Source organism: Labrus bergylta, chromosome 15 (assembly GCF_963930695.1).
Source record: "Labrus bergylta chromosome 15, fLabBer1.1, whole genome shotgun sequence".
NCBI classification, from domain to species: domain Eukaryota; kingdom Metazoa; phylum Chordata; class Actinopteri; order Labriformes; family Labridae; genus Labrus; species Labrus bergylta.
This window is the reverse complement of record NC_089209.1, coordinates 26,391,458-26,410,117: the sequence shown is the minus strand read 5'-3', so window position 1 is coordinate 26,410,117 and position 18,660 is coordinate 26,391,458. Positions and strand designations below refer to the sequence as shown.

Genomic DNA, 18,660 nt, shown 5'->3' with positions numbered 1-18,660 from the left:
TGAGGGGATGCGGGTAGGGATGAAGAGGGGACAGTGAAAGTGTTGAAGCTGCTGTAAATGGTGTCAATTTTTGATTGAAAGAATGAAAGAAAAGCGTTGCATTTATCAGCTGTGAAGGAGGGAGAGGTGTTGTCACTGGGTTTGAGGAGTTTGTTTATTGTAGAGAAGAGAGCCTTGGGGTTGGATGAGCCTGAGTGGATGAGGTGTGAGTAATAGGTGGACCGGGCAGCGCTGAGAGCTTCCATGTATTGTTTAAGGTAGTCAGAGTATGATTGGAAGTGAACTGTTAAACCAGTTTTCTTGTGGAGTCTTTCAAGCTGGCGTTTACGGGTTTTCATTTTATGGAGTTCGGGAGTGTACCAGGGTGCAGAGTGTGTGAATGAGACAGTTTTAGTTTTGATGGGAGCCAGTTGATCTAGACAGAAGGAGAGTGTGTTGTTATAGTAGGTGATGAGTTCAGAGGGGTTATTAAATTGGGGGGGAGGGGAGGAAGAGATTTTGCTGGTAATAGAGGCTGAGAGAGCTGAGGGGTCGACTGATTTTATGTTTCTGAAGGAGATCTTTCATTTTTGTTTTGGAGTGGGAAGAGGGATGAGAATGTCCATGTTTATAGCCAGATGGTCGGAGATGTTGAGGTTGAGACTTGACAGTTGATGGATTGTGAGACCAGTGGAGCAGACCAAGTCCAGAATGTGGCCGCGGCTGTGAGTGGGGAAGTTGACGTGCTGTGTGAAGTTGAGGCAGTGAAGAAGGTCCAGGAAGTCTTTGGCAGTTTTACACTGAGTGTCGTCGACGTGGAAGTTAAAATCCCCAAGGAGCAGAACAGAAGTTGAGATGGAGCAGAGTTGGCTCAGAAAGTCATGAAAATCACTGAAAAAAGAAGGGTTTGGTTTGGGGGTGCGATAGATTACAGCAGTGACTAGGGGAGTGGGACCAGAGAGTTTGAAAGCAATGTGTTCAAATTAGTCAAATGCAGGGATGGGAATGGTGGTAGTTTTAATGTCCTTCCTGTAAATGGCTGCAACACCACCACCCCGTGCATTGGGGCGGGGTTTGTCCAAGTATGTGTATCCTGTGGGTGTGGTTTGGTTTAGTGAGAAATATTCCAAGGGTTTTTGCCAGGTTTCGGTGAGACATAGGAAGTCCAGGTTGGTGTCGGTTATGAAGTCATGGAGAATGAGGCTTTTATTGTTGAGGGAGCGAGTATTCAGCAAAGCCAGTTTCAGGTTATGATGTGGTGATTTACAGAGTGAATAGTGAGGGAGTGGCTGACAGGGGATGGTTGACAAATTTGAAAAATTGACAGATTTAGTGATTTTGTTTTTATTTGGATGCCTTCTTGTAATGAGAGTTTCTATTGCAGACAATGTCAGTGAATGTGGTAATGAGGGATGAGGCCAGTGGGGGGAGCTGTTTATCACAGGGAGAGCTGGGAGGATGGAGGAGCAGACCTTTGGATGGTAGGGGGGGCTGGTAGGGGAAACAGTTGGGTGTGCTGGAACCATAGAGGAAGATTGGGAATCGGCTGTATTGATGTCGTCATTTATTGATAGTCAGTTGCATGGCGTGTACTGTACTGTGTGTTGGATGTTTGTAGTGAGGAGGTGTGAGCCAGCTTTGTTTGGGTGAAGTCCGTCAGCTTTAAAAAGAGAGTAGCGGTTCCAGAGCAGATTAAAATTGTCAATGAAGGCCACATCGTGAGCCCTGCAGGTGGACTGCAGCCAGTGGTGGAGGTAGAGGGTTCTGCTGAAACGAGCGGCGTTGGGCAGAGGCGCAGTGGGTCCTGAGATGAAAATGGATTTACCAGTTTGTATTAAGAGCTTGAAAAGTTGGTTGAAGTGCTCTTTGGTCAGTTCAGACTGTTGTTGAGAGGTGTCGTTTGTGCCCACATGAATGATAAGGCGAGTGATGGTGGTGGGAAGAGAGGGAGGAGGAGTGTCGGGGCCGTAAAGGATCCCACAGCAAGGTATCTGAGATGTCGGAGTGCATAGCCGTGATCCTCTTAGACTGAGAGGCTGCCAAGTCGATGTAGCTGGAAAGCATCAGGTCCTTCTTCTGACGCTCTTCAGAAAGCCTGCGGATATTCTCTTTAAGGTTGGTAACCTCTCCTCTAGTACGTGAGAGTGTCAGGCAGCCTTCACAACAAACAGTCTCCATGTTGTCGGGAGGGGAGATGTTAGTAGCCCTGCTTGCAAGTTGGATCCGATGCTAAAAACAATTAGCCGGTGCTAGCAGCCGTAGGCTACCGTTTGATTGTCACTAGTACGTTCAAAGTGTAACTTGTGCCAAAAGAAGACAAAAAGAACGCCGATTTGTCCACGGTGTTCGCCTTTGGTCAAAACAAAAAACACTCAGTGATCAGGACATGAGAACACTAGGTAGGAGCAATAGTTTTTGTAAAAGTTAGAGTTCTTGTATGACGTTTGTGAGCGGGGGGGCTACCACAGGTGTAGGCTACATTCAGTTTATTTCAGCCCGATTACAAAAATCATTCAACCAGCCAAGCTAAGCAGTTGGAAGCATTAGGTGTTCAGTTAGTTGATCAAAACAGGGTCTCAAGACAAGGTACATTTAAAAAAAAAAAACAATCAGTTCATGAGAACGCTTACTGGCAGGCAACGAGCGGCAGGCAACGAGCGGCAACTGGCAGGCAACCAAATGAATGGCAGCAAATAATAACACCTGCTGCCCTCAGGGGTCAAATTGACCCCGTCCGGTTTGACTGTAATTTAAAGAATATAAAGTGGACTTTTAAACCAAATTCTGTGTTACACCTAGTAACAACTTCATTCAAACACATTAGCACCATTTTTTTATTCCATTTGAGATTTAAGGCCAATAAGACCTCATTTACATGCCTGCATGCGAGGCAGGTAGTAATGGCATGATCTTTATATGCACTGCATTTTCGGCACATTTCCAATGTTTTAAGATCACTCTGGCGAGGGCAGAATTTGTATCTGTGTTTTGGGTGATGGGCCAGGAGGTGCTGCTGGGTGAGGGGGAGCTGCTGCAGAGGCCAAAAAGATACCTACTACTTTAACTAGTGGACATCGAGGCACTTATTCCTTTACGAGTAAACTGTATGGGGCTTTGCTTGTAAACTGTACAGGGCTTTACTAGTAAACTATTATGGTGAAAACTGCTCCCCATAGTGTTACTAATTGACATTTTAGCTACTATTAGTTAACGAGTAAACATTTCCGAGTCTATGGCAAGCCCTTTTAACATTAAATCATTAAGAAATTGCAGATATCAATAATTGCATTTTGACATGTTAGAATTCCAAGCCGACATATCCACAATGTAATTTTCAACTCAATTCCCACTAAAAATGTTCATTCTTGATATCAAAAATTCAATTATTTTAGTGACAAAGTTTATTTATGATATTTACAATTGTTCTTACATTACAAATATCACAAATTAATTCTAGATATCTAAAATGCAATTCTTACTAGTCAAAATTACATTATTGATATGTTGACCAAAATGACATTTTGACATGTTGAAATGTAAATTCCAATAGTGAAAACTAAATTGCCACTTGTCAGCCAGACTCATTTAATGTTAAAGGACTGGCCATACCGAGCCTCACTAGTTAACAAGTAGATATTTTGCACCTTACTAGTTAACATGAAGAATTTTTGCTGTCTTCTAGTTTACTAGTAAATCTTTCAACTCTCTACTCGTAAACTAATGCAGTCAGAGACTTCACTAGTGCAGGAAACTGAGTTTTTTGTTGTTGTTGTTCTTGTCATAACTATTGCTTGACCCCAAACATCAAACATCCAAGATCAAAGATGTTTTGGAAAGCAGTATGGTGTGATCATTTGCTCCATTGCACCACTTTATACTGCGGGGTCATTTTAACCCCAGAGGACAACAGATGTTAGTAAATTCAATAAAAAACCCATAATTCAATCAAATTACCTCAAATTTACTGTGATCATGAAGAGCATAGTAATGAACAGCCCCCATTATTTTCAGACCATTTGATGAATAAAAAACATATTTGACGGCAAAAGATTGAATTTGGGGTCAGATTGACCCCAGGACAACAGGAAGGTTAAGGACTACGCAGACACCACAGTCATCCTAGACTGCACAGAGCTGAGGTGCCAGTGTCCAACATCACCGCTTATCCAAAGCGAGGTATACTCTGCATACAAGTCCAATTGCCTGCCTGTCCAACAGGAAAGGGAACAACTCCACGTCTGAGGGTGAAAGACGACACAAGATTCACCCTTGTTTCAGAACGAGCTTTAGCTGCCTCACTATGATTATACTTTCTTTTTGCCGCTACACCCATGTCTGGCATATTCGCAGGTAGGAAATCGCACCCAATTGCTGAACTGTTTCCACTCCTAAACTCATCTGAGCGCTATCATTGGCTGGAGGAAACACAATAACTCCCCACCCAGAACCAGCCAGAGTCAACAAAAGCAAACCAAAACATCAAAATCCAGTCAGAGGACAAAGTCTCTGCAGACTCAGTCACCACCACACGTGTGTGTGTGTGTGTGTGTGTGTGTGTAAAACAGGTTATTAAAGTCTCTGCATTCAAAAAGTATTTATTATATGACAAAAACACAGTAATATAAGATCACTTATTAAGATTAATGCCTTTTATATGTAGCTACATGTTTTGTTTTTTTAAGTGCATCAAGAACCATGGACCTGAAAGAAAATATCGGTGCACTTCTGCCTCTAGTGGTCAGAAATGAGAATGACGACACACATTTTCCAGAGTATATCTCCTGACCTATAGCAAGTACATGAAACTCCTTTCTCAAAGAAAATAATACTATTTATCCAACATAAATTAATGTAATAATATATATATAAATGCTTGTATGTATAACAGAGTTGTAAGCTGTGCAGCAGCTTTAAAAAGAAAACCGTATTCATGATTAGTTGTCGTAACGTTGGAGAAAAAGGGTCGAGCTCCGTTGGTTGTCTTTCAGAGTGGACTGGTTGAAGTGCTCTGCAAACATTATGAAGGGTTGAGAGACTGAGTCACATTAGAGTCGTTGGATGAGATGTTGTTACCATCTGGAAAAAAACAAAACACAGCAACAAAATAAAGTGTTTAGTTGTTGGCCAAAAAGGAAATAAAAACGATTGATACCAGAACAAGTCCACAGACTTCCCAGCTCCTTGTGAGGCTAAACCTTCGCTGTAGTGCTACTGCTTGGTGCTCACAGTGATGAGCTTTCTTTGTTTCAATGACAAATCTACAACAATCTGAATGATACTCAAAATAACAGCTCGGGCTCTCATTGCTAGGACCCGACCAATATGGGAATTTTGGGGCCGATATCAATATGGGGGAGACAGAACATCCGACACGGATATATTGGCTGATACCTTTCTTAGATCGATCTTCGATTCGCAGAGATAGTTATACACATATATTGCATTGATCCCTCAAATTCAGTTATCAAACACAACTGGAAAGTAACTGTGCATTTACGTCCATCAATGGTTGACACCAGAAAAGTGTGCTAAATGGATTACAACAAGCATCATCACTCTACAGCCAGAAAGAGAACTGCTAGTGTAATGCACTTAAACTCAAATGAAATGCTATTTAACTGGTGAATAAAGCTACAAATATCAGCGCATTATGCGATCAAATTAGCCGATACCGATAGTCACTTGATATGCGATTAATCGGTCGGGCTCTAATTATTGCCTTGAGTCTGTAAAATGATCCTGCCTTTATGTGGGACAGGCATCAATACGAGATGGGCCTTTAATCGTAAACAAAACTTGTGCAATGCAAAGGTAGGTGACTACTCAATTATAAATTTACCAAGGGAAGAATATTTAGCTGTGCACAAAATCAGGATACCACTAAACTAATGGAATCAAAAATCATGAATTTGATCTAGCTTTGTAAAGCGGCCCATGTCTGTCGACCTGCTGCACTTTGGGAGAGAGAGAGAGCGCTCTTGATATAATCACTACCGAGTGCTGTGCTGGCTTGTGGAGCTGTGGAAACACATCAGATTGTCTTTAGTTGTTTAAAGCAGATGACTATAAACCGAAAGTTGGCCGGAAAAAATGTCACCAGTTGGTTGCACCAAATGAATAAACAGAGTAGCTATACTGAAAAATATGAATAAAGGTGTGCCACAATTTGGGCAGTCTCTCTGATACATGTTGAGATATTTCACTGGATCAGAAAAACACCTTAACCTGCTTATTGGCTACAGGGCACAACACAGTATTTGGAAATGAACTTTCTGAATATCTATCCAAGTATTGTTTAATTTCAGCCCTGTTTGTGGGTAATTAATGTAAAGGAACGCCTCACAGGTGTATGCCGCTATCAATCAGTTAAGTTGTAGTTTACACATGTTGTTCTCATGGGTGTAAACATTGGATAACAGAATTAAATATGTACCAGGTAAGATAAAACTCCCTGTGAATCGCCAAAAATGGACGTTGTACTGGACTCAGTGGACTTATTGTACATTTGTCACTATGGTCATAATATATTTTTTGTAGGCCTAGACATGAGTTATATGGGTACCAATGTTCATACATGTAGACTAAATGCAATTCAGGGGCTGTACTTTAGGGGGCGCTGCCAAGCCACTTTGCGTCACACGTACGAAAACACTATCATACGTACATTTTATGCTTTCTTGAATTTTGTGCAAAGTTTCAGGCATTTTGAAGCTCTCAAATAAGCGATTTATTTGTGACAAGAATAACAACAACTCCTACAGTTTCAATAGGGTCCTTGCACCCTACAGTGTGTGCTTGGGCCCTAAAAATGTACCTGGACATAATGTCTTCACTTTATCATTTTATGCTGCTGATCCTTTGTATAGTTGTGTAATTCTTAGCGTAACTCTACTTGAGATATAACTATTGAACTTCTACCAAAGTCAGATAAGGTCGTCATTTGAGTCCAGGCGGAAGTTTATGCTCAATTTAAAGATATTCGTTCCAGCTGCTACTTAGAGATTACACTCACAAGAATAGGATAGACGGACTAATACAGCGAAAAAAAGTTTAGTTTCCGACCGTGGCTTTTGACCGAACTGAGGCATTGTGAAAACACTACAGAAGCATTGAGACAGAGCTTTTTTCTCTTTTTTGAAATTACTGCTTTACCTCTTCCTCGTCTCCAGAGCCGGAGAAATCCAAATGCACTCGATGAGTTTCCAGCACTGGTGCTCTAAAACAAGAATAATTGTAAACAAAGAAATTTGTAACCCCAATATTTCCATCAGCTTTGAAAAATGACAAAATAAATAAAATATCTTACCCTGGTGCCACTTCCGGATATCTGTGACTTTATTGCTATTTCTGACCGCACCTGAAAAAATTAATCAACAAATTAGCTTGGTTCTTGAAAGCTCCAAAAGTCTGATGTTGCAATAAAACATGTTTGTAAAAGGGCAACTTCTAAGATGAAATGCAGTTCAGTAAGCGGCAGATTTGAACTGTGACTTATTTATGGTTGTAGCTCACTGATGGGTGGAAAAGGTTGACATATAAACCAGAGCTGATATGCTAGCTGACAAATCAGTCTTATTATTGTATACATATTACTTGGCTCTGTTGAATATTGTTAAAAGTCACATATTATGTAAAACACTTCTCCATGTGTTTCTAACACTGACGTTACAATGTTACAATTCATTTAGCAGATGCTTTTATCCAACAATGTACATCAGAGGGTAAGTACAACACTAATCCATTCATACACTGCAACTGAAGCAATGCAGGGGTGAGTGTCTTGCCCAAGAACACATCGGACATGTTGCTAAGCTGGGGATTGAACCCTTGCCCTTCTGGTTGAAAGACAACGACTCTACCAACTGAGCCACACTGTCCCTAGTCTGTCTACAAACCCCTCAATCATGAGAAAAGTCCATCCTCTTCGTCTTTTGCCTGCTCCACTTTTCAGAAAATGTGTGTTTGGAGATTTTCCCTTCATGACATCACAAAGGGCAGTAACCCCTCTCCCAGGTGGGTGACACTCTCACAGCTAGGTGTTTGTTCTGCTCTCTGAGTCTGCCTTCTCACTGTAAACCATTCATAGCTTTCAGTCACATGACCAGCGTGGAGGGCTGGAGGGCAAACATGTTGAAACACTGTAGAACCACAGCATGGGCTTTTTAATTTAATCACCTGACTACCAAATTAAACAGATATATTTAAATAAACCAATAGTTGTGGGCTCTGAGACACTGTTTTTTAAAGCTAGAAACGGCAAAGTCCTTGCCGGTGTTACGGTTAATAGAGTAACCATGTTATTCGGTGACTTTCTGCTGAATGTGTCAGTGGTTGTCGGACGTTACATTAAAATAAGTATTTTTGACATTATGATAATACAAAAACTGAACAAAGAGGCTTTTGTTAGGACACTTTCAGTCGCGTTTGTCTGAAAGATATCAGTTAACACGGTCACTTTTTTAATCTGACTCTAGGTTGTCAGTAGAGGTTACCAAAGGTTGGACGAATTGCTCTGTTGAAGACTTTTTGTTTACTTTGATTTGTTTTTAAATCAGGTGTCATAGTTCTTAAGCTGCCCTCCCGGTATTTTTTTCCCCTGATTAAAGCGTCTGCTAACAGCACGCAACGCTACGCAAGCGAGTGTCAGCAGCGAAGTCAGCTTAAATATGTTATTTACTCTTGGAGTGTTCTAACTGCCTGCGAGACGCCCCGCTTCTTTTCCCCTCTCTGTCGCTCGTGTAGGTGAGGAGGGGGCTCTACAAGGCACTGACACTCGCTTTCCTCACTCAAAGAGCTTGTTAGCTTGTTTTACCAAGTACGGTACATTAATTAAGATTAAGATTTACTTTTATTGATCACTTTTTACACTCTGTAAGTCATGCAACACACACAAACAGGATCCTATGGACATGCACTAATGGAGAGATGTCAGAGTGACGGAGCTGCCCACAGTGGGCGCTCCTGAGCTGGTAGTGGGGAGGGGGTTTGGTGCCTTATTCAAGGGCACCTCGGCAGTGCTCAGGAGGTGATCTGGCACCTCTCCAGCTACCAGACCAACTTCCATATTTGGTCCGCACCAGGACATGAACCGGTGACCCTCCCGTTTCCAACCCAAGTCCCTACAGACTGAGCTACTGCCTACCCCTAAATAATAAAATCCACATCATGACTTAAATGTTGACCTTTGACTTGTGTCAACACCAGAAGAAAAACTTTTTTCGGCTCAGGTCGAGCCGTTTATCGTCGAGCCTCTGAGTGTTGTGATTTGAGTAAACAGCTTGTCAATACAAAGAACAACTTTCAGTTTGTCCACCTTCAAAATAAAAGCACCAGATGATGTTATAATGTTTACAAGGGGAAACGGAAATTCAAGGAGCAGATAAATATATATTTAACAGCTGCAGTGAGGACAGTGTTGGTATCTCCATGTGTTGAAACAAAGGTCCGGCCTGTAGCCACAGAAGCCTGAGTATGAGTACTTAAATTACTCTTACTCCCAGCATGAACTGCCCTGCAGAAACACTCCCAGCATACTCTGCAACATCTAACACATAGGTGTTAAGTGTAGGGTCGATAAAAGCAGCCGCCTCTCATTGTTCTACCTCTTCATGTGTGGTCTTCCTACACCAGAGAATACCTCTCTTCACAAGCTTCCAGCTTCAGGGGAGACACGCATCTCAACATGACATACTTCCAAGGCCTGTTTTAAAAGTTTTGGCACAATCAGTATGTATCTGGTTCAAGCACTGAGAGATTTTTCCAGTTATTCTCGTCAACGTCGGTGAACGCAACTGGACAGGAGTGCTACGGACAGCCCCTATTACCTGAAGAAGAATACCCGAAGGAAAATCTACTCCTGCCACCAGAAGAATAGAGCATTGCTCTTGTCTCAAATCTGACTCCAGCTGCCATCTCTTTTCATCTGCCATGGAAACCTGCCTGAATCTGTTGATTTTAACATTCAACAGATTGAAGACTGACCGAACCTTGAAACAGCCACCAGAAAAGTGATTCCAATTAAGGCTTTAGTCTGGGCACAGAATAGATCAGGAACATTTATTTTATAACAACTGATAATTGTGCATTATTGTTGACTGAACTACACATTCTGTTTATTATCTGCTGTAAGCTGCTGCATTTGTTTTTGTTGCTGAATTGCTGTGTTCGCCTCTATGTGTTTTCATTCAATGCTATGCTAGTTTATTTTCAGTCAACGGCTTCCACAATCAGAAAGACCAGTGTACCCGTCACATTCTACAAGCTCTCACATCACATTCTACAAGCTCTCACATCACATTCTACAAGCTCACATCACATTCTACAAGCTCTCATATCACATTCTACAAGCTCACATCACATTCTACAAGCTCTCACATCACATTCTACAAGCTCTCACATCACATTCTACAAGCTCTCACATCACATTCTACAAGTTCTCACATCACATTCTACAAGTTCTCACATCACATTCTACAAGCTCTCACATCACATTCTACAAGTTCTCACATCACATTCTGCAAGCTCTCACATCACATTCTACAAGCTCACATCACATTCTACAAGCTCACATCACATTCTACAAGCTCACATCACATTCTACAAGCTCACATCACATTCTACAAGCTCTCACATCACATTCTACAAGTTCTCACATCACATTCTACAAGTTCTCACATCACATTCTACAAGCTCTCACATCACATTCTACAAGTTCTCAAGTCACATTCTACAAGCTCACACATCATATTCTACAAGTTCTCACATCACATTCTACAAGCTCTCACATCAAATTCTACAAGCTCTCCTATTTTGCAACATATCTGCCTTCATAGATGTGTCTTTGTTAAATAAATTCTGTTATAATTTATTAGAGCAGTTGTTTGTGATTACTGATGTATTTGCATTGTGAAATAAGCTGGGTGCGAGGGCTTTGTGTACGGATTTCACGCCTTCAATTTATTAAATACAGTTATTAATTATTTATAATATTAGTAATTCATTAACTAATTTGAGACTGAATTTAGTGATATTTGGTTATTTGTACTCTGATCTCAGAATGGTGCTCCCCAAGTTAATTAAACGTAGTTTAATAATATTGTTATTTATATGAATTAATAATTAAATAAGTAAAGTAAAGTATAAATAATATAACCAAATTTGACTAGATAAAACCCCAACAACAGCGAGCGTGAGATCATGCGCGATGCATCGCGATATCTACTGTTAGGACACGGTGTTGGGCTTAGAAAAATTAGACTTAATCAGATCTCTAGTTTATCTAATAACAAAACCACATGTATAACTACTATTGTCAAAATAACTATGTATCTCAGGAAAAAAAAAAGTAAAATAAAAAGTTTCGGCAGCTACAGACTCGACTTGACTTTGATTGACGAATACTAATCTCTTTGGAGATTCTGTTGTTGTCAGTGTATTACCTGCACATGTTGCAGTGCACATTTTGCAATGATAGGGAAAAAAGCAAAGGAAAACTATAATTCAGAATGTTTTCATCTAGTATTTAACCGTGCAATTAAATACAAATGTGAATATTGAGTCGTAAATACCTTTTTGTCCAGCAGCAGTCCAAACACCAATATGAAGAAACCCTTTAAGGACAAAAGCACACAGTGGCATCACAAGGCTTTAATGACAAAACACACACTCATAATTCAAAATAAATCAAAAGCGTTAGAATTATACAGAATGTCACACAGTTATGTTTAACTATAGTATTCATACCTGCAGTGAATTGAAGAATGAAAAAGCAATGTGGATGCCTTGATTTTCTGGGTCGGCCAGGGTTCCAATTCCCAGACCCCAAGTTAATCCAAATAATGGCGTGAGGACAGCCAGGGTCCTTGCAATAAGCAATAAAACATTCCTCTGACCTGCTTGGGCAGAGTCTGTCACTGCCCTTCTCCTCAGCATTTTGAATAATACCACAATCAAGACGATGAGGTTAAACAGCACTATCGTCAGAGCAGGCAACACAAAGGCTATTATGGCGAGGGACTCTGTAAAGTTGAGCCAGCAGAATTTACCTTGTTTGTACCTTTCACTGGGTGCAGTGGCAGCTATAGTTATGACCGCAATGATAATAGGCCCTCCGTAGCCTACAGAGAATCCAATAGCCAGCATAGATCTTTTGGACAAACCTCCATCAAAGACACTGACTGTGCGGTAAAGCAACAGAAGGGCTGAGGCTAACATCCAGAAGAACATGGCTAGGTAGAAAAAATGGATGAAAAATGTAGCTGCAGAGCATGCGTCACGGTTATCACCCGATGCTTTTGAAATAGAAGCCCCTATGATAAACCAAATGTCTGCAATCAGGAGAGACACGGCGATGTTAACAATGGAGACATGACGCAGGTAAGATGTGGTGTTCCTTCTAATTTTTCTCCATATGACAGCCTCAATTATTAAGCATATGACCAAGGAGGCCATGGATATGCCAACTCCAATAAATGTTATCAGAGAACACACTTTGCAGTTAACGAGGGGCGACATAAGGATGGAGAAGGAGGTCAGGTGGTTGCAGTTGCAGGTGACGCTTTCATTTTTAATTTCTACAAGCATACAGCCTTCGTTGTCCCATCCCCCCCGATCATCAAAGAGGCTGAAGTTCCAGAATACACACTGTGGGTCCACCAGTGAAGTGTTATTGAGGTTAAATGTAAAGGAAATATTAATGGGGCTGTTTCCAATGCTGGTCTGAACAAGAACGACTCTCCCATTGATGTCAAATCTGGAGGAATTTGCTTCGTCTCTCGCAGGGAGAACGTTATCCATTGAAGCAAATGTCATCACAGTGATATTCTTCTCTCCTTCACCAGGTTCTGATATAACTATCGTCACTGAAGAATTAAAGCTGTCATTGAAAGAGTCTGTGAATGTAGTTTTGTTTAAGAGAATAGAAGGTGTGCGAATTGCTAAAGAGACATTAATGAGAGCTGTTATATTCTCCAGTGACTGCAAGAATGTGGAGCTTCTTCCCGTCTGTGAGGCATTTCTTTTGTCATTGTTCAGGGACTCCCAGGTTTCCCTTGCACCATCTGTGGTGAGGACACCTGCAGTGAGAAGGATATCCTGCATTGATAGGAAAGGAGACATTAGACCATGTAAAATGTAAATTATACTGTTACATAAAGTAAACCTCACCGTTCTTGTTCACATACCTCTGCTAAGTCACTATTAATAGGTAGGGATGTATTTGCAACATTGCTGAGTATATCAACAATGGCATTTATGTTTGTGGGAGATTTAACCACTTCCTCAGTGAAGTTGTCGGTGACATCGCTGAGTGTATCCAAGAAACCTGGCAGTGAATTGTTATTCAAAAACTGTGAAATTTGAAAGAAAAAATATCATCAATGTTAAAAGTATATCAAGAATGAACATTGAAGTGATGTCAAAGTTGTTGTTATTATTAAAGACGGCTCTAAATGTTTTTCTGTTGGGAGGAAAGCCATAAAAATTGACTAAGGGCGCCCTCACACTAGGCAATCCGTACATGTTCTTGGCCTTGGCACGGTTAGATGCGGTGTGCTTTGGCTAAGTACAGTTGCACAACCACGGGCAGGAAACATAGACAGCCTTCGTTAATGAAGAAATCCCAGAGTGTTCTGTCTGTATCTGACTAACATGACTCAAAATAAGCCACAAAGTCAGTAAAGTAGCTGTCTTGTTCTCTGTGTTGTTCTCCAATGTGCGGATGCGGTCTCAACCGCTCATCCCTTTTTTATTTTTTGAGTCCATCTGTCTTATGAACTGAGCACGCTTCAGTATCACCTAAAGCCATGCATGTGTTGTATTACGATGTTATGTACAAGAAGTCAACGTGCTCAGGCCCGGTTTGTCCTGGAGCAGTGTGAGTGCAGGTCAGCGGAGGAATGAGGAGGGGGAACAATCGGGCTTCAGCACAGTACGGAGCAACTGGGCCTGTGAGTGCCCCTTTAATGGTAAATAGACTTGAGCTTGTATATTTATTTTTTAGTCTTCTGACTACTCAAAGCTCTTTTACCTCGCAGGTCACACCTACACATTCACACACTGATGGTAGAGGCTGCTGCGTAAAGAGTCCATCAGTATTAACTATGTCGTACACATTCATATGCCGCCGTGTAAGCAGCAGGAGTGACTTCGGGGTTAAGTGTCTTGCCCAAGGACACCGTGGTCGCTTTTACCTGGGGACAGAAGGTTGAAGAGACGACCAACTCTATCACTGAACCACAGCCACATCTACACAATCCTACTGCAAGTGCATATGAGTGGAACATACTCAGTTTTTACAATTCGAAGAAGTAATGTTTTGGCACAGTCCAAGTCGCAGAGTTTAGGTGAGTTTTGAACAGGACCATTTTAGCTCTGTTCATCCTCTTTATATAACACAGGAGAGATGTAAAGGCAGTTTTATTGTATCTGTCTGGTTTAAAACAGAGCCGATCTAAATGTTTTCTTCACTGTACTCTTGTTACTTTTGGTGCACTGCAGTCCTGTATAAAAGCATGCTTCTAGACTGTAAGTATTTCACTGCAAATGTGAATTATAGTTTGAATTATAGTGTGACGACCCTTTCACCAGAACACTAAGAGTCTTTGGCTTGCTGCTGTTTGTCTGTACAGTATGTGTGATTGCTGCAGGAGGTGTGTCCTGGCTGGAGGCTCATTGGCAGGATAAACTGCACCTGGGCCTGGTGCACCCTGGCCTACAAAGTAGGACTGGAAAATTAATTGAAAATTAATCAGAACCTCTCACCGACAGAATCTTGCCCTTGAGGATTATTTAAAAAATGAGTCGAATGTAAACACTGCAGAAACACGTTTTGCAAGAAATGCAAGTTATTTATTTTCTACTGTTTTACAGAAGTTCATTTATACTTAAAAACTAAAATGTGTCGTTTTCATTTCAAGCGATGCTTTGATTTCAGTTCCAAATAATTCAATAAATAACCACAAAATAGTTCATCCGATACGCACTTTCATATCCCAGCTTTAATAATTTAGTATACAGTAGAGACCATGTCAGTTAACTATCAGGGCAAAAAACAAGAACAAAATAATTGAAACCCATTAATCGTAATCGAGTTAAAATGTTCAATTAATCTTGATATCTATTTGAGGTCATATCGTCCAGCCCTACTACAAAGATCTGCTGGTTTCCCTCATTCACTCTCTCTCAGCCTGACCGATGCTTATTGTTACTTTAGTTACTAATGTTAGTGCAATCTTCTACACCTCACACCACATCATAATTTCACACACATCCACACGTTCACCACTGAAGATACAGATTAAACACGCCTCAGAACTCTTATTATTGATTATTTATAATAAACTATTTGTTTTCTTTGGTAAACTTCTGACTCTTCTTGTCTTTTGCCATGACCCATAAGCCGACTTATGACAATGGGTATGTGAAAAATAGTTTGGTGTGCACCAGTACAGCAGAGTCTTGACACCTGTATTTGCAAAATAAATATCAATACATTTATATTCAGGAAGTATATAGCCAACTGTCACACTAGCAGCTGAATGAAGCACCCTTCATCAAGGCGTAGGGTATAAATACAAAGGCTTTGGGAAAAACATCCCTCTCTCCGCTGGAAACAGGAACTGTGTGTTACTATGGTTTCTCAACGGCATCTCACGGGAGCAACAGTTAATGCCTTGATCCACCAGTGATCAGAAAATGAGCGGATTAGATCTTCCAGAAAACGTAGGTGTTTAAGGCATCTTTTACTCTTGATATACCAGCAAAGGTGCGCCTTTTTTTGTAGCTAATGCATTCTGTAAAAATCTTTATGTAGATTCTTCTTACACTCATATTAGTGTAAACTGTAAATTAATAATAATCTTTATACAGTCTATGACAGGGGTGCCCAACCTTTTTTGAACCAAGATCTACTTTCAGTCTGCCGAGATCTACCAGTCCACATAGTGAGCCATAGCCTTTACCGACAGCCTACAAACGCATTTAATACTCAAACAACAAACAGAAAATAATATCAGATATAATAAATGAGAGTTCTGTAAAAAATAATGCAATATTGACATACTTTTTTTTTAAACTCTTATTTTAGGGTATTTTGTATTTATATCACATATGTTTTTCCCTTAATTTTGTTTACAACAAACAACTTTAATCTGTGTGGAGATGCTCACAGACTACAGCAGGCTGCTGTGAGATGATGTTGCTTTTGTTAAATTAGCTGCAGACACGGTGAGAGTGAACGTAGTAGTCCAACCGACTGTTTGACCGGGTCACGTGTGTTCACGCCTCGGTCCGTACGGATCACGGATCAACTGTGTGTTGTAGCATAAAATTAAAAAGTAAAAAGGTTTTGTGGTGGCTGGCGCTCCAGTGCAAGTGTGTGTGTGTATGCATTTGCGCTGTATGTTGGTGTGTCTCGTCCCCCGCGATGCTCACAGTCATGACAGCAGAGAGGAGCAGAGAAAAGTAGCTGCAGCTACATCAAATGCGCTTAATACTCGTTGCATAGTTTCTATATATGACTTTTTGGTAAAACATTTACCACCCCCCCGGTTTTACCTGCACGTCCTTGCGCATGCCTGCACTCTCTCTTGCGCACGCGCTCTCTCATGCACGCAGCAATTTCATGAATAAATGAAAAATTAAATACAAACAGGTCGGAAGTATACTTGGGCTCCCAACACAGGTATCGTGTGTGGGAAACAGTGCAATGACATGAAATTGAAATCACTTTTCTATTTTACAATTGTATTTTATATTGACAAAACATCTCGCGATCGACTGAGAATCAGTCAGCGATCTACCTGTCGATCGTGATCGACTGTTTGGGCACCCCTGGTCTATGATGTCGACTAATAACTCAATTATTAGATGAAGCCTTCATTCTTTATTGTAATTTAATTGTAATGTCATAGAACAGGTTGTCCTAAATTAACGCAAAGACAAAGATAATACAGTTGAAGCTCAGACGTCGTTGTGGTTCTACAATAATAGTTTTAGAAAAGAAAAAGTTACCAGTAGCCTGATTTTTGTGACAAAGGCTGGAGCAGCAAGGAGTTTGCTTGAGGCCCCCAAATTATTATTATTAAAAATATGTTGTGTCAGCATGTGCTGGTAAATTCCTCACCTCAGACTGCAGGAGCAGCTCCTGAACCGGTCCTAGGATACAGTTGTTTTCAACTTCTCTCCATAATCGATCTTCCTGACAAACTCCTTTCCTCTCTCCCACCTCGTCACGTTCACAGGAACTGACGGACATCTTGCCAAGATTTCCAGTACCAAATACATCATCTTCACAAACAGGATCTAGGAACAAAGAAATGAATGAAACAACATTACTTTCAAGGGAAGAAAAATATTTAGATCTGATCTGTATTTCATTCCCTTTAATCAACACTTACCTCCTGTAGTTATCTCCAGCGTAGTTTGTTTTAATTTTTTGCGGCCGGACACTTGACAGATGAATGTATGATTCGTTTTTTCACAGATGGGGATGAGAAACGAGTAGCTGATAGAATTACCTGTGTCTATGACTGCAAGAATTCAATTTATTAATATGAATATAAAATATAAAAGATTAGCCTTTTGGTGTTTGTTTGATTCAGGCTTACCTTCAAAGTTTTGAGTACTGAGTACTGAGTACAACTCAACAGTGTAGGGTTCGTTGACAGAGCACTCTATTTCTTCTACTTCTTCATCCTTCTCACAATGGATTTGTCTGCTGAGCGGCGTCAGTCGTATCAGAGGTTGCTCTTGGAGTGTAAAGCTTCGATTGGATCTCTCTCTGAAGATTTTCTTGCCATTTTCTGACTTCAGCCTACATTCATATTGACCTAAAAATCAAAGGGGATTTAAAGTTAATGTGAAGTAGCAACACCGGGTTTAGAAATGGAAACAATCTGAAGCAGCATTCATGTAGTGACTTTTAATGTCCTAATGTTCTAACCATACTTTAGATACTTTTTTTATTATGTGTAATAAGGCAGAAGTTATTATCTGATATTGCACATTCTTCTACGCATGCTTTGATACTTTGGGTTTTATTCATGTTGTGATATTTACAATTTGGTTTTATTTGATTGCCATTGCTGTGTTTTTATCGATACTCTTGGTTTTATGCTTGTTTTTATATTGATATATATATATATCTTTCTGCCTTTGGGAGACTGATGACAGATTACCTGCATCTGTGTAGCTTTGTTTTATTTCATGCTCAGTGAGGAGCAACAACAGAGCTGCTTTGTCCAATCGGCGGCAAAGGGGAGGGTCATAAACAAGAAACACGGAAGAAAAAACAGGAAGAAATCAGAGGAGAGAGAGACAGACGAGAGGCAGATTAGGTGAACGAGAGAGCGGTCCCCGGAAACTTAAGAACACAACACGAGAGCGGAGCAACGGCGCAGGAGGACGGAGAAGGACCTGCTGCAAGAGATGCCGAGAGACGAGACAGAGAGCCAGTCAGGAGCTCTGCCAGCGGTGTGAGTATACCTCTGGGACAGTAGTAACACTCTGGTTTTGGAATTACGGTCGGTGGTTGTGTGATTTGGTGTGGGTAGACACGATTTTCTTGTTTCGGCAGTGCCCAGCCTGCAGCCCGTGTATGTGTCAAGCGACGAGAGGAGACCCTACAAGGGAAGCAGAAGGCGTGGGCAGTCGCAGATGATCGGGTCAATTTGCTCACTGTTT

The 18,660-nt window shown here is 40.9% G+C and overlaps 1 protein-coding gene across 2 annotated transcripts in view; it reads right to left on the bottom strand.

The window, feature by feature from the left end:
- Positions 1 to 4,558: 4,558 nt before the first annotated feature.
- The window catches only part of LOC110003888 (adhesion G protein-coupled receptor F5-like), a 37,065-nt gene continuing 22,963 nt past the window's right edge, over positions 4,559 to 18,660 (bottom strand). For both annotated transcript variants that reach the window (XM_065963395.1, XM_065963396.1), the window contains exons 16-24: positions 17,586 to 17,807; positions 17,376 to 17,507; positions 17,102 to 17,280; positions 13,161 to 13,325; positions 11,722 to 13,071; positions 11,547 to 11,588; positions 7,286 to 7,336; positions 7,132 to 7,195; positions 4,559 to 5,055 (exon numbers count right to left, since the gene is read on the bottom strand). In XM_065963395.1, the coding sequence (XP_065819467.1) occupies positions 4,997 to 5,055; positions 7,132 to 7,195; positions 7,286 to 7,336; positions 11,547 to 11,588; positions 11,722 to 13,071; positions 13,161 to 13,325; positions 17,102 to 17,280; positions 17,376 to 17,507; positions 17,586 to 17,807 (2,264 nt within the window). In that variant the 3' untranslated portion in view covers positions 4,559 to 4,996. The remainder of the gene's footprint in view (positions 5,056 to 7,131; positions 7,196 to 7,285; positions 7,337 to 11,546; positions 11,589 to 11,721; positions 13,072 to 13,160; positions 13,326 to 17,101; positions 17,281 to 17,375; positions 17,508 to 17,585; positions 17,808 to 18,660) is intronic.